This window comes from Vigna umbellata, chromosome 1, assembly GCF_029865625.1.
Source record: "Vigna umbellata cultivar VRB3 chromosome 1, Vumbellata_1.0, whole genome shotgun sequence".
In the NCBI taxonomy this organism is placed as follows: domain Eukaryota; kingdom Viridiplantae; phylum Streptophyta; class Magnoliopsida; order Fabales; family Fabaceae; genus Vigna; species Vigna umbellata.
In genome coordinates, this window is record NC_142165.1 from 6,193,072 (window position 1) to 6,206,882 (window position 13,811).

The 13,811-nt window shown below is 33.7% G+C and overlaps 2 protein-coding genes and 1 pseudogene across 2 annotated transcripts; all 3 read left to right on the plus strand.

Annotated features, from left to right (window-relative positions):
- Window positions 1-350: 350 nt before the first annotated feature.
- On the plus strand, window positions 351-1,350 carry DUT1 (DUTP-PYROPHOSPHATASE-LIKE 1). Its single transcript, XM_047318858.2, has 3 exons — window positions 351-734; window positions 816-907; window positions 993-1,350. Exons 1-3 carry the CDS (start codon window positions 430-432, stop codon window positions 1,235-1,237), a joined length of 642 nt encoding a protein of 213 aa, XP_047174814.1. The 5' UTR covers window positions 351-429; the 3' UTR covers window positions 1,238-1,350.
- A 6,691-nt stretch (window positions 1,351-8,041) lies between these two features.
- On the plus strand, window positions 8,042-10,708 carry LOC124842391 (uncharacterized protein At1g65710-like). Its single transcript, XM_088092467.1, has 2 exons — window positions 8,042-9,417; window positions 9,709-10,708. The coding sequence occupies exons 1-2, from the start codon at window positions 8,323-8,325 to the stop codon at window positions 10,570-10,572; spliced, it is 1,959 nt and encodes a 652-aa protein (XP_087948593.1). The 5' UTR covers window positions 8,042-8,322; the 3' UTR covers window positions 10,573-10,708.
- A 1,942-nt stretch (window positions 10,709-12,650) lies between these two features.
- On the plus strand, window positions 12,651-13,712 carry LOC124842387 (NDR1/HIN1-like protein 6 pseudogene; annotated as a pseudogene).
- The last annotated feature ends 99 nt before the right edge of the window (window positions 13,713-13,811 follow it).

A 13,811-nucleotide genomic window follows, 5' to 3' on the forward strand; every position in this document is an offset into this window, starting at 1 on the left:
TAAAACAAACAGGGATGAACTGTTATTTTCTCGCATAATCATTTTAGAAAAACCAAATCCTAAATAAATAAAAATAGATATATTAAAAATACTTATATCTTTATTTCATGTATTGAAACCAAGAAGAAGCATGCATACCTTCCTTGATACTAATCGAATTGTTGGAAGTGCAACCTTAGAAAATATAGCAGTCCGCAATTCTGCTACAAGTAGTTGCATCTAATAAATAAAAATTTAGCAGAACGAAAAAAATAAAATGGGAGGTGAACATAAATAAAATAATAATTAAGTATATAGGTAAGGCAATTTAATAATAGTATAGGAGGGATGGATGAAGAATAAACGTGTCCTCAATGCTTCTGACAGTGCCGTATAAATCTTGACCATTCAAACCCCACGAGAAACAAAAAGGCGGGAAAATTTGGTGCCATGAGAGCATTGGGCGCCTTTTCTGTTCCTCTTCCTCCTCCTCTATATAAACCCTACCCTCCATCCCTTCTTCCCGCGTCAATTCTATCCATTAGCAGTAATCGCCCAGTTTATATAATGGCTCAACCTCAACCAGAGTCCCACGCCACCAACGGCTCCTGCCAGCCATCGCCCAAAATCCCAAAACTCCACCAAAACGACGATGTTTCCTCAACCCCTCCATTTCTACGCGTCAAAAAGCTCTCCGATAAGGCCGTTTTGCCCTCCAGGGCTTCCCCTCTCTCCGCCGGTTACGATCTCTCTAGGTATAACTACACACTTTGCTCTCTCATCATTCACTGCTTTTAATTAATAAATCACTGAAACCTGATGTGATATTTTGATAGCGCGGTCGAGACAAAGGTGCCTGCCAGAGGGAAGGCTCTGGTAGCCACTGACATCAGCATCGCGATTCCAGAAGGGACCTATGCACGCGTTGGTAAGTTTCTCTCCGATTAAAGTCATGCACAATTCTTATGGCTTTTACCTCTATAGTTTAATTTACTTTTTGTATTAAATTGCAGCTCCCCGATCCGGGTTGGCGTGGAAGCACTCGATCGACGTCGGTGCAGGAGTGATTGATGCGGACTACAGGGGACCGGTTGGTGTTATACTGTTCAACCATTCCGATGTGGATTTTGAAGTGAAGGTTGGAGATAGGGTTGCGCAACTTATCATTGAGAAGATTGTCACTCCCAATGTTACTGAGGTTGATGATTTAGATGAAACTGTGAGGGGTGAGGGTGGGTTTGGATCTACAGGGGTTTGATTTATTCTGTTCTCTTAGTTATTTTGTAGAGCAGTTGGTGGGATGTAAAAGAATTAAACCCTATGATATCTTTCCTATCTTTTAATCCATGGTATTATAAAAAGAAGTTTAAATTCTGTGTCCAAGATAATTTTAATTCTTTTCAGATAATCGATACCTGTGAGACTTCCTTGCCAGAACATTGTTTCAACCGATATATTCCCTTATTCACTTCCAATATTTTGAATGAATATTTTCAATTAACTAAGAACTTGCCTTTTATTTTAATGGCGTTACTTACCATATGCCAAACGAGATTCCTTTTGTTAATTTGGAGGACTAAGGATTCTGCAACATACATAAATTTTTTACATTTATTTCACACTACCTTTTCTTATTACTTTTTTTTGTTAATTTAGAGTTAACAAACTTCTTTTTTTTATCCACACTTTCTCCTAACTCATTTACCAACTCTAAATTTGTATCGCATATGGGAGTTGCTCCCTCCACCACCACACCTTTCTCCCTCCACTTTCCATTTACTATTTTGTCCTAAGTAAATTTTTTTTAGGTTATTTTCTAATTTTACCTATTCACAACCTATTCCACTAATAACTTATTCCAGTCCAGTAAAATATTTTTCTTTTATTTTAACATTATATTTCTTCTTCTCTTTCTTTTGTCGGTGTGAGATATTACAAGTTGTAAAGGTTGATGGTGGTGGAAAGAATTATCAAGCAGTCTCCCTCTCGTGGTGCAGTGCCGCTCTCGTGGTGCAATGTGTGGAGTGATGCAGTGCGTGTGTTACTTCCTCAAGGTGCTTATTCAAATAAACCTTCAAATAAAACCCTAAAATAAAAAACGTAACCTTTAAACAGAGGTGACATCTTTCAACGGATGTCAACATCCTTCAACGGATGTCAACATCCGTTTAAGGAAAAAACGGATGTCAACATCTGTTTAAGGAAAAAACGAATGTCAACATCCGTTTAAGGAAAAAACGGATCCCCCGTTTTTTCGTTAAACGGATGTTGACATCCGTTTTTTCCTTAAACAGATGTTGACATCCGTTGAAGGATGTCATTTTTAATTTTAGGATTTGTTTTATTAGTTTATTATTTATTTTAGAAATATTTTAATAATTTAATTTAAATGTTTTGATTTATTATTTTTGAATATATTTTTAATGTATTTTAATAATGTAAGGAAAATGAAGAAGAAAGAAACAAATGAGGAGAAGTGAAACGAAGAAGACAAATGGAGTTGTAGAGTAAAACTGAAGACAAATTGTTAAACGGAATTGAGAGATGGAAAGATTGAGTGCAGGGAGTAAAGTAGGAGAACTAGGTTTGAAATAAATTAAAATAGTATAAGTAAAAATTTTAATTTGAGGATATAATTGGAATTAAAAAAAATTGAGGAGGTGGAGGGAGAAAGGTGTGGTGGTGGAGGGAGCAACACCCTAACCAACTCGACTAAAAAATATAAAAAGAAGTTTAAATTATTTGCCCAAGATTTTCGGAGGAAATTATTTTGCCCATATTTTTTTTATCAACAATATATTTATTGTGTATTGGTATTTATGTATTATATCTTTCTTGATGAAGTTTTTATTACTGGTTTTACTTATGTATTTTATCTTAGATTTTGTTTCTCTTACGGGCACATAAGAATGAAACAAATTGTGAGATTTTGTCATCACAGGTTGATATTGTATACTCTTAAAGATAATTTTCGTGAGAAGTTATTATATTATGAGCGGTTCTCCTTTCTCCCAATTCTTTCCTAATTTCAAGTGTACCTATGTCATTTATTTTGATTTTGTAAAAAACTGACTCATTCACTACAAAGACCACTACAGAGAGAAACCTTCCTCTGTTGCATCTCAACTTTGAAACCCTACACCCCTTTATGAACTCTTTCGCACTCCTCCCATGTTCCCCTCCTGCCTTCTTTCTCATCATTTTTGTTTACGTGGTGAGCGCTCCTCCCAGTGTTTTGTGTTGATGTCGTGGTGGACAGGTATCTTCTTCTCTGACATTTCAGTACATCAAGCTTAGCTTTTTCCAGGTTAGTTCTTTGATCTCTTACTCTTAGATATTATGATGCATGGATTGGTGTGGGAAGTGTTCAACCCCAGTTCGAAGTGTGGTTAAGGTTTTTAAGATGCACAGTACAACCACAGTTCGAAGTGTGCAACCATTGAACCACACTTCGAAGTGTGGTTAAGGTTTTTAAGATGCACAGTACAACCACAGTTCGAAGTGTGCAACCATTGAACCACACTTCGAAGTGTGGTTAAGGTTTTTAAGATGCACAGTACAACCACACTTCGAAGTGTGCCACCATTGAACCACACTTCGAAGTGTGGTTAAGGTTTTTAAAATGCACAGTGAAATCGCATATTGAAGTGCGCCACCAATGAACCACAATTCGAAGTGCGGCTATGATGTTTAAATATTAAACCAAGAGTTTTCTGTGACTGCTTCTTTGAGTTTTCTGTGACCACCTTCTTCTCGTCCAGTATCCACAGTACCACTAACACGCAGCACAACCACTACAATTTATAACCTCTCAACTCTCAACCCAGAAAAAAATCAAACACTGAAAATGTTAGTCTCATGCAAGTGAAAAAACTACAAGAGAGAAAGGAGGTACATGCATACTAGAGTATGTACAGAAGTTGGTGGTTAGGAGGATGGTTGACAGTTAGGATATTATTAAATATTATTAATTCTATTTTGACTTTAATAAATGAAGGACAAATATGTAAATTTAGGAGTGCAGGTGAAATAGGTGAGGTGCACGGAGAATCACTCTTATAATATTATTTTACTTTTAAATCAATCTAAAAAAGAAAGATGATTTTAAATGAAAAGACAGATATCAAAATGATTTATGATATACAATTCAAACTATGTATTTACGTGTAAATTTAAAATACCGCAGTTGAAAATTCTCTTTAGAAACATAGGAAATGAGGAAAACGATAAATTCTTTTTTTTAAGAATATTTCTGATATTGTGAAACTGATTATATAAATAAAATATAAATATTTTCGGAACAATTTAAAATATAACATGAAAATTTTCAAAGTATCATTTTTTTGTAGGCATTCTGAATTTGGAAAACTAGTTTTTGAATTTCTTGTTTGCATAATTGCTTAGATGCGCTGATATGTAACTTGACTGTTACAAAAACATATTCTTGGCACACCATCTCAATTTTAAAATGACAATTTTCCTCTTCCAAAAAAATACTTTTAGATTATGTATTCCAGAAAGGTTTACAAATTCTTTTTAGAATTTTCAGAACAAGGTTTTCAAAATAAAATTTTTGAAACAATTTTCCAATGAAATTTCTGAAATATGATTTACAGAACACTTTTAGAGCTTATGATATGCATTTCAAAAAAAAAAAATCAGAATGAGATTTCTAGAATAAATTTTCTAAAATTGCAAATAATATCTTTTGGAAGGCCCCTACATGATATTTGTTTCGGAAAAAGCTTTTTAAAATGATTTTTTTTAGTATTTTTTTTTTCTGTAGCACAGGTGATCAGTGCAATTAGTTGCAGCAGTAATGGTGGTAATGTAATATATTTAAGGGTGTTTGAGTCTTTTCCTTTTATTATAGAACACTCTTAGTAATTATGATGGTGCGTAAAGCAACAGCCTCTTTTTAAAACTATAATTGGGCTCGCATGAAGCTCTTTCAGGTCTTTTCCTTTTTTCACTTTTTTTCTTCTGCATTACGGTAAAAGTTGTAATTTCCACACTATTTCTTATTAAAATTATAATAAAATTTTCCACATCTTATTATTTTTTATATTTTTCGAATTAACAGTTCCAAAATGTATTTTTAAATATAAAAATTACCTTTCAAAATACTTAATTCTAAAAATATAAAAAAAATATATTTCGAATTAAACGTTGAAAGATATCTTCAGAAAATATATTATGAAACATTCAATTCAAAATACAATAATATTTTTAAGTTTTTTTATCTTCTGCACAAAAATGAGCTTTTAAAATATAATTTTATGTTAGGAACATATTTTGAAAATTGATAGATATTCCAGAAAGTAGATTGACATGTATTTGATAGGAAACTAATTTTGGTAAATGTTGAAATGAAACAGTTTTTACAGCTAAATTGTAAAACTTCTAGAAACTTCTTTTATGGAAGTCAAATACTATTTTTGATTATCTTCTTCACTTTACTTTGATTGAACTCTGCAAAGTACACACCATTGCTCAAACTTCATACTTTGCTTCCACACAATTACTTATTTTATTAGATAAATAATTATTTTTTATTTATTAAAAATTAACTTTGTTTAATTAAAATTTAGATAAAAAGTAGTTTTCAAAGGGTGTGTGTCTTCCTATACTAATAAAGGTAAATTCATTTTTATTTTTGTAGTTTAATCCTTACATTGATTAAAATTTAACAATTATAAAATATTATAGTGTACAAATGTATTATTAATTCTAGTTTTGAAATTTAAATTGAATGAAAAAAGAGAAGGATAATTTTTTATTATTAATTTTTCTTTTCTTCTGTCCTAAAATAATTTCCAAACCCTAAGGCTGTGTTCGCATGAACGGAATTTACTGTTCATGCGAATTTGCGAGCGAAGAATGCAGCTCGTTATGCGTTCGTTTGGAGTGAAATGCGCGGACGGATTTGCGATGAAATGCGGGATGGTTGCACTGTTCAGTCACTCGCGGTTGTGAAGAGATTTGCGCGGATTGTGAGCGAAATGTCGCGTGTGCCCTCGGTTAAGAAACGCTAGAAACGCGTAACCGGTTACATGTTCGCGTAACCGGTTACGCGTTCGCGTAACAGGTTACGCGTTCGCGTAACCAGTTACGAGTTCGCGTAACCGGTTACGCGTTCGCGTAACAGGTTACGAGTTCGCGTAACCGGTTACGCGTTCGCGTAACAGGTTACGCGTTCGCGTAACCGGTTACGCGATTTCCTATTTATTTTTTTTTTCAAGTTTTTTTATAATTATTTTAATATTAATAAAATTAGATATATTATATTTTTTAATTTATTTTTAATAAATTGATTATTATATTTTCTAATTTTTTTTAATAAATTGATTACTATATTTTCTAATTTATTTTTAATAAATTGATTATTATATTTTCTAATTTATTTTTAATAAATTGATTATTTAGTATTCTAATTTATTAAAAAAAATTGATTACTTAGTTTTTTAAATTTTTAAACATTAATTTTATAAATTATTCATAATTTTTTTTCTTTATAAACATTTTTACAATTAAATATAACATTTATAAATAACATTTTATAACTAGGGACATTTTGGTAATCTTCAATTTATATCAATTAAACTAATTTTTAAAATCTATCACATCAATCAAATCCTACACTAATTTTCACAAACTTTACTTCCAAATCCACTCTCAATTACCCACAAATCCACTCAAAAAAACAACAAAAAAATTACCCTCAAATCCACTCAAATCCATTCAAATCATCTCCCCCAAATCATCTCCTCCAAATCACTCCAAACGAACACACCCTAAGTGGTGTCACTCTGGAAATAAACTATATTAGACAGCTGTAATTATGAGTATATTATGTAACAATAATTTATTCATTATATTTATAATAGTTTTTTTTTTTTTTTACTTTTCATTAAAGGAATGTGTAGCCTTTTATTGGTACTTCATAGTTCAATTCAAGAAAGAATAGTTCATTTAACTTTTCCCTCACACTTTTTCACAGAATCTCACTTTTATGACTTTCTTTTCTTCCAAACTTCATTCCAATAATCTTGAAAATCGAACTCTTGAATATAGTTCCACATCTTATTAATTACTCACTAATAATCCTCATAAGATAACAGTTGGAGTGGAGCGTTTTATAATTATTGCACTTTAATTAAAATGTCCTTCTACAGTTGAAAAAAAGTACAAAAAATTAAAAATTTGGTCAAAATTGAGAATTTATTAAAAGGTAAAGGCATTAAAGATAATGATACATTGTTCTCTTATAAGGTTATGTTAAACCAAAAAAATACAATATTTCAAATTAGAAAATTCAAGTTGAGTATGAATTTATTCTTTACTTATACTAAAATAGATAGTATAAATTGAGTAATATAAGATTAGGAAACAAAACTTATTAAATCTTCTCTGTTTAAATTTTGAACAGTAAAATCTTTTTTTTTAGCCGTCCCTTAAAATTACCTGATTAGTAAAGAAGTTCGAACATAATATATGAAATTAATAATATTGATAATATTTAAATACATTTCTCAGTTTAACTTAATTAAAGAACGATTTACGGTTTAACAGATTATAACTCAACATCTAAGCATCATATACATACCAGTCTTAATCAAACATTTCGATATCAGGACACATATTAGAAAAGAAAAGGGACTAAAATTAGAATGTATATATTCTTATTTATTTTATAGTTTACATTTTTTATGGGTTAATTTTGAAACAAAAGTCGTATATAAAATTGAGGTAGACATATGAGTGAGTGTAAACATTCTTGTATAAGGCCCAAATACCAACAACAATCCAAAGGAATATAGCCGTTGCTCAGTTTTTAACCGTTTGATGCAAAAATCTCTCAACTTTCTAGGTTTACACTGTTTCTTTAGCCAAACAAATTAAGCCGTTATCATGCGAATTTGAATCCTGAGAGAGAGAAAGACAAACACAACATGTTACCTTGGAGATACCCATCTGGCATCTGCACCCAAGATCCAATTTTTTTGCAAATTATTTAGTTATTTCAGAAAAAAGTTAACAAATTGAAGGTTTTGTCTCAGTGGGGTCATCTGGGTCACCCAAAATTTGAATTTTTTTCCTTTTTCTTTCTCCCCTAGTTGTTAAAGCTAATACTAACAGTATAATTTTTAAAAAATGTTTGTTGGACAACGTTCACTTTCCACGAGCCACAACCTTTGTTCTGCTCTGTTTCTTTATCTAATCTAATTGAAATTCAAATCTTCTTAAACACCTTTTTCTCTCTTATTGGGTGCCCCTGTTCCTTCCACTTCTTCAAATTCTATCTCACTCTGTTTGTCATTTACCACCTTTTCTGTAGCCTCTATGGGTACATGTTTGAGCAAGAAGAACGGGTCCTCCTCTGCTTCATCCAAGCCAGTTTCTCATTCTGAGAACTGTGTCAGTGTCACCTTGTCCAAATCTATTGAGCCAGAAGTGAGCCTCAAGAAGAAGACACTGCAAGAGAAACAAGACCCAGAATCACCACCACAACATGAAGGTGAAGTCAGGAAAGAGGTATTCATCATCAAACACAGGAAGAGCCACGATGACAGGGAAAGAACAACAGCCTCCAAATCCCTACCTTTCATTGCTCAGTCACCAGCACCACAAAAAGGTGATGGGGCTTCCACCAATGAAGAATCTATCGCTAATATCAAGATTGCGCCTTCCACTCCGAACATTGGTGTGGGAGTGAGGACTTCAAGCTGCACTAAAGAGGAGGTGGATGCAATTCTGATCCAGTGTGGGAGGCTCAGCAGAAGTAGCTCTTGTAGGAAGTACTCGGGCTCTAAGAGAAGTTTTGATTTTGATAACTGTGACAATGACACAACTTCTGCTGAGGATGAACAGAGGAGAGCCAAAGGCAGTGGTAGTGAGGAGAACGATGTAGCGGCGGAGAGCCGCCGCCACCGCCAGTCCCCGAGGCGTTCTCAGGGAAGGAGAAGAACCCCAAGTAGGGAAAGAGACCAATCCAGTGGCAAAGAAAGAAGAGTGAGTAGATCTCCTGGTAGAAGATCATCTGACACTGCTGCAAATGCAAGCAACAAAAATGCAAGTTCTAGGCCTGGGAAAATGGTGTCCGTTCCTGCCACCGTTTCATCTTTGGCTATGGATAAGAGTAACAACTGTGGTGGAGAATCTGGCACCAAGAGGGTCACTGTTAAGAGAAATGTTGGAGATGTTGGCTCAAGGGGTGCCGCATCACCACGTGCTCAGTCTCCTGCCAGAGTTAATGGGAATGTGGCAAGTGCTAAAGTGTTGAGTGAGAATCAGCAGCAGCAGCAACCCTCTCTTAGCCGTAATAACTCCTCAAGGAAAGCAGAACAATCTCCTTACAGAAGAAACCCTCTTAGTGATGTTGATACCAACATCAAGGTGCAACAAAACAAGCCCAAGCTTGAAGCAGAAGTCATGCAGGTAATCAGAAAGAATTGTGTTACTGTAGTGATTGAGCATTTATGTCATCGGGTTAACGAGAATATTGATTTGTTTTCATGATTAGTTGTAAAGTGTAATCATTACCTTTCCTAGTCATTCATTTATTTAATTTAAATAAGGAAGTTTAAATAAATGTCCTAGTTAATTAAGAAAGCCTAAATTAATTGTGTAATTAGATTAACTTGGAAAGCTGATAATTACATGGAAAAACCAGTAGTTCTCGTCAGTTATTGATTGTATTAAGGTGATATTTTGGCATTCCCACTGCAGAAACCAAATGGCAGAGTTGCACTGGAGAAGGGTGTGCTTGTGAATTGCAAGACAAAGGAGCACCATGAGGAAGTGTCTGCAGAAAATGCTGTTGTGAAGACAACGGTGGTTTCATCAGGGGTTGACAACCTTAAACCCCAAGGTTTAACGCGAAGCAGATCTTCTAGAAGATCTAGAGACCTAGACATGAATCCTGAAGCTGTGGTGAATGTGAATGCTACACATTCCTATGCCTCCCTACTGCTTGAGGACATCCAGAACTTCCATCAAAAGAACACACCACAACAACAACCTCAGCAACCACAGCAACCTTCTTCTATATCTCTCCCAGCTTGTCTAACCAAGGCTTGCTCTATCCTTGAAGCTGTTGCTGATCTGAGCTACACCACCAGCTCAAATATCTCTGGTGCTTTCCCTGAGGACAGAAAAAGTCCATCCACTCAACAGTCTATTAGGAACGAGTACTATGGAAAGAAAGTGGAAGGGCCTTTTGTGGAATCTGAGGTAGTTGTTGGTGATGATGTGATGGAACCAAGCTTGCACAAGTATGTGACAGTGAAGAGGGGTGGTGGGGTAGTTGACATGGATGACCAAGAGTCTTCAGGAAGCAACAGCTTCACTGTGAGCAGTAGTGGCCAACATCACTGGGGGGGCATTTCTTGCTCTTCATGGGAACCAAACTCTGCTGACTCAGCAGATTGCTGGAGTTCAAGATTGAGCTCAAGAGAGGAGGGACAATGCAATTTGTCCTCTGAAGTGAAGAAGAAGAAGAATTTGAATAGCAAAAGAAGAGAATGTGATCATGAACACAGCAGTGGCATTGGACGTGGCAGGATTGGTTCTGAGAAGGGTGTGTGTGTGTGATTATGATGATGCATGAATTCCATCTTAGATACTCAACCAGGTTGACATTTCTTATGTTTTGAGTTGCTTACTCGCAACTGTTTTTTCTTGTTTCATCAAGGCCAATTCAAGTTGATCTCTCATCTTTTCCATTTTACTACCTCTTCTTGTTTATCAACAATTTGTGCCATTCTTCATTGAACTTGTGTTTTTGTCTTGTAAAAAAAAGTTAACACCACCATGAAAAAATTACATACATACATTTTTGAAGTATAAAAGTCATCAAAATTTGAGATAAAAAAAAATCTAAAATAAACTAATTTATATTAAAAAAACCATGGTTAACTTTTTATTTTATTAATAAAAAATAAAAAAGTTAGAGTTCTGTAACTTTACAAAGAGTTGATAAGATTTTGTTTGTAGGGATGATAATGATGTAACATTGATCTGTACTTGGATCTCAAATATAAACTTTTAATAGAAATAGTAATTAGAATTTAAAAGTCGTGGCTTTGACTTGGTCTTTCGAAACAGACGCGTATCATTTGTTTGAGTTAACAATAGAAACGTTTTACCTTTAACCAAAAAAAATGATGCATTTATTGTTGTGACTTAAGACTTTTTGGGGAATATTTCAGCTTTTCGTTCAAGTCAAGGAAAACAAAAGATTGATTTGTTAATTGTCAAATGTTTAGATTATTATCAACTAATTCTGCAGTACTATAATTTGTGAATGATTTATATGACGTCACATTTATTCCTTGCGATAAAAGAATTATTATTGTACAAATCATCTAATACTAATTTTGTCTAACATTTAATATTTATTACATCCATATGGGTTTTCTAACCTACTCACCAAACTATTAAGGTGGCTAAATTTTTGAGACAATATTTTAATAGAAAGAGAATACAAAGATATAAAAGTCTCACAAAAGAGAAAAAAAAATGCCTTATTTTTAGAGTCATTGACACTTACTGCTTTCAATTTAAAGCTTACACTTCATCTTAATGTGGAACAAAAAATAAAATAACTAAGAACCCTATAATCATTTTGATTCTTTTTAATGACTAATAAAACATTATTTTAAATGATAAGATAACAAATATATTTGGTTTTATTCAGAAATACATTTGAAGAATAAATGTCAATATACTAATATGTAACAATTGAATAAAATCAACTTTCCTATTTGAGTTCAATTTTTTATTGTGTGCCCGATTTAACACGCTGTTTATTCTTTTCAAACAACTATCTTTTACACCATAAATAACTTAAAAGAGTAATGTTCCGATGGTACTTCTATAAAATCATTTTTAAACAATTTATGCACATCTTTATATTCCGCTCGTGGAACTTTAATCCCATCTTCTTTCAATGAAGAAAATTCTAAGATAAAAGGATATTTATTACACATGGTAATTTTTAAAATGTCACCAACCTATTCATACTTAATAATATATTATAACAACCTTGTTATTTTAAATAACTATTATAATTTTTTAATTTGGATCCTTAGATTTTAGTGCTATTATTCTGCCTTAAATATACTTTGATTTTAATATTTTAAAATATATTAAAATCAATGTATTTTAAAGACAATAAAAAAAATGTCAAAAGTTCAGAAAAAAAAACGAAATTAATTTTTTTTTCAAAATTTTTAATCTTTTCTCTTTTGTTGCATACCCTCAGATTTTGCGTGTAGCCGTTTAGGTTGAAGTTTCTGGTGGAAATTTGTGAAATTGACCTACAAAAGGAAAATGGTCTAGAAAGCATGATAGAGTTACGTCATGCAAATGAGAAACCAAGAAACTAAAGAAAGAAGCTTCGGCGGCATTATCTTATTTCTATAAAGACACAAACATTGAATATTAACCTTAACATGATATAAGAAAGAAGTTACACGTTTGAACAGTATCAAACGTAATTTCTTCAAACACTATTTTCTATTCAAATTTTATGAAGGAAAGAAATATATGATATGAAAAAGAAGTCACACTTTTGGCCATTGGAGTCATCATTGGGAAGCTTCAAATCTTCAAACTCTTCTTTATAAGACTTCCTCAAAACGTGTTTATGTCAACCTTTGCTTCTGTCTACACATATATAAGTACATTGATTCCAAACAAAAGATAAAAGAAACCAACCAAAACAACCTCAAACACAACTTCTCTGTGAGATTGTCCTAAACCAAAGATCAAGATGGCTGCAGACCCTCAGAAAATTCATCCTGTCTATGATGTTGAAGCACCAAACCACCCTTCAGCACCTTTGGTGCCAAGAAGCATGTCTAAATCAGATGCAGGTGATCCAGAGAGAGTAGTGCTACAACAACAGCAACAGCAACAACAACCTCCTCCACAACGCACCATTCCTGTGATGCATCCCAGGCCACCAAAGAAAAGAAGAAGCTGCTGCTGCAGGTTTTTCTGTTGGTTGATAAGCATATTGGTGATTCTGATTGTGGCCATTGCCATTACAGTTGGGATACTATACCTTGTGTTCAGACCAAAGGTTCCAAAGTACTCTGTGGATGAGCTTATAGTCACACAGTTTGATATCTCTGAGAACAACAGTTTATCTGCCACTTTCAACTTGACAATCACTGCCAGAAACCCTAACAAGAAGATTGGAATATACTACAGAGGTGGCAGCCATATAAGTGCGTGGTATGAGGACACAAAACTGTGTGAAGGGTCTTTACCAAAGTTCTACCAAGGTCACCGCAACACCACAGTGCTCAGTATCCCTCTCACTGGTCAAACACAGGATGCTACTGGTCTGCAAACTAGCCTTCAGCAGCAGCTGCAAGACACAGGAAATGTGCCTCTCAATTTGAAGGTCAATCAGCCTGTGAGGATCAAATTTGGGAAGTTGACACTGTTCACAATCAAGTTCAGGGTTAGGTGCAATATTGTGGTGGACAACCTTAGTGCTAATAGTTCTATTAGAATTCAGAGCAGTAGTTGTAAATTCAGGTTAAGGCTGTGATTTTTATGATCTACATATGCATGTTCAGTATACTTACCAGAACGTGCTGATTGCTTCATTATTACTATTTAATTTGTTTTATTTCTTTGTGTTCCTTGATTGAGATTTCTCTTTTGATGGACTTTTGTTTCCATCACCATTTCGAGATATTACTGTTCTTGTATTTTAATTCTTGTTGTTCAGCCACTTCTCTTGCAGACTATACTTATAGCATATATTGATATCTACATGTTCAATAACGAAAGTCTTTGAACTTTTATTCACTGGA

Excerpts from the sequence above, each read along its gene's own strand:
- DUT1 (XM_047318858.2), top strand. The coding sequence starts at position 430 with ATGAGAGCATTGGGCGCCTTTTCTGTTCCTCTTCCTCCTCCTCTATAT. Across the intron at positions 735-815 it reads GCCGGTTACGATCTCTCTAG|CGCGGTCGAGACAAAGGTGC; the intron begins GTATAACTACAC and ends ATATTTTGATAG. Across the intron at positions 908-992 it reads AGGGACCTATGCACGCGTTG|CTCCCCGATCCGGGTTGGCG; the intron begins GTAAGTTTCTCT and ends ATTAAATTGCAG.
- LOC124842391 (XM_088092467.1), top strand. The coding sequence starts at position 8,323 with ATGGGTACATGTTTGAGCAAGAAGAACGGGTCCTCCTCTGCTTCATCC. Across the intron at positions 9,418-9,708 it reads TTGAAGCAGAAGTCATGCAG|AAACCAAATGGCAGAGTTGC; the intron begins GTAATCAGAAAG and ends TTCCCACTGCAG.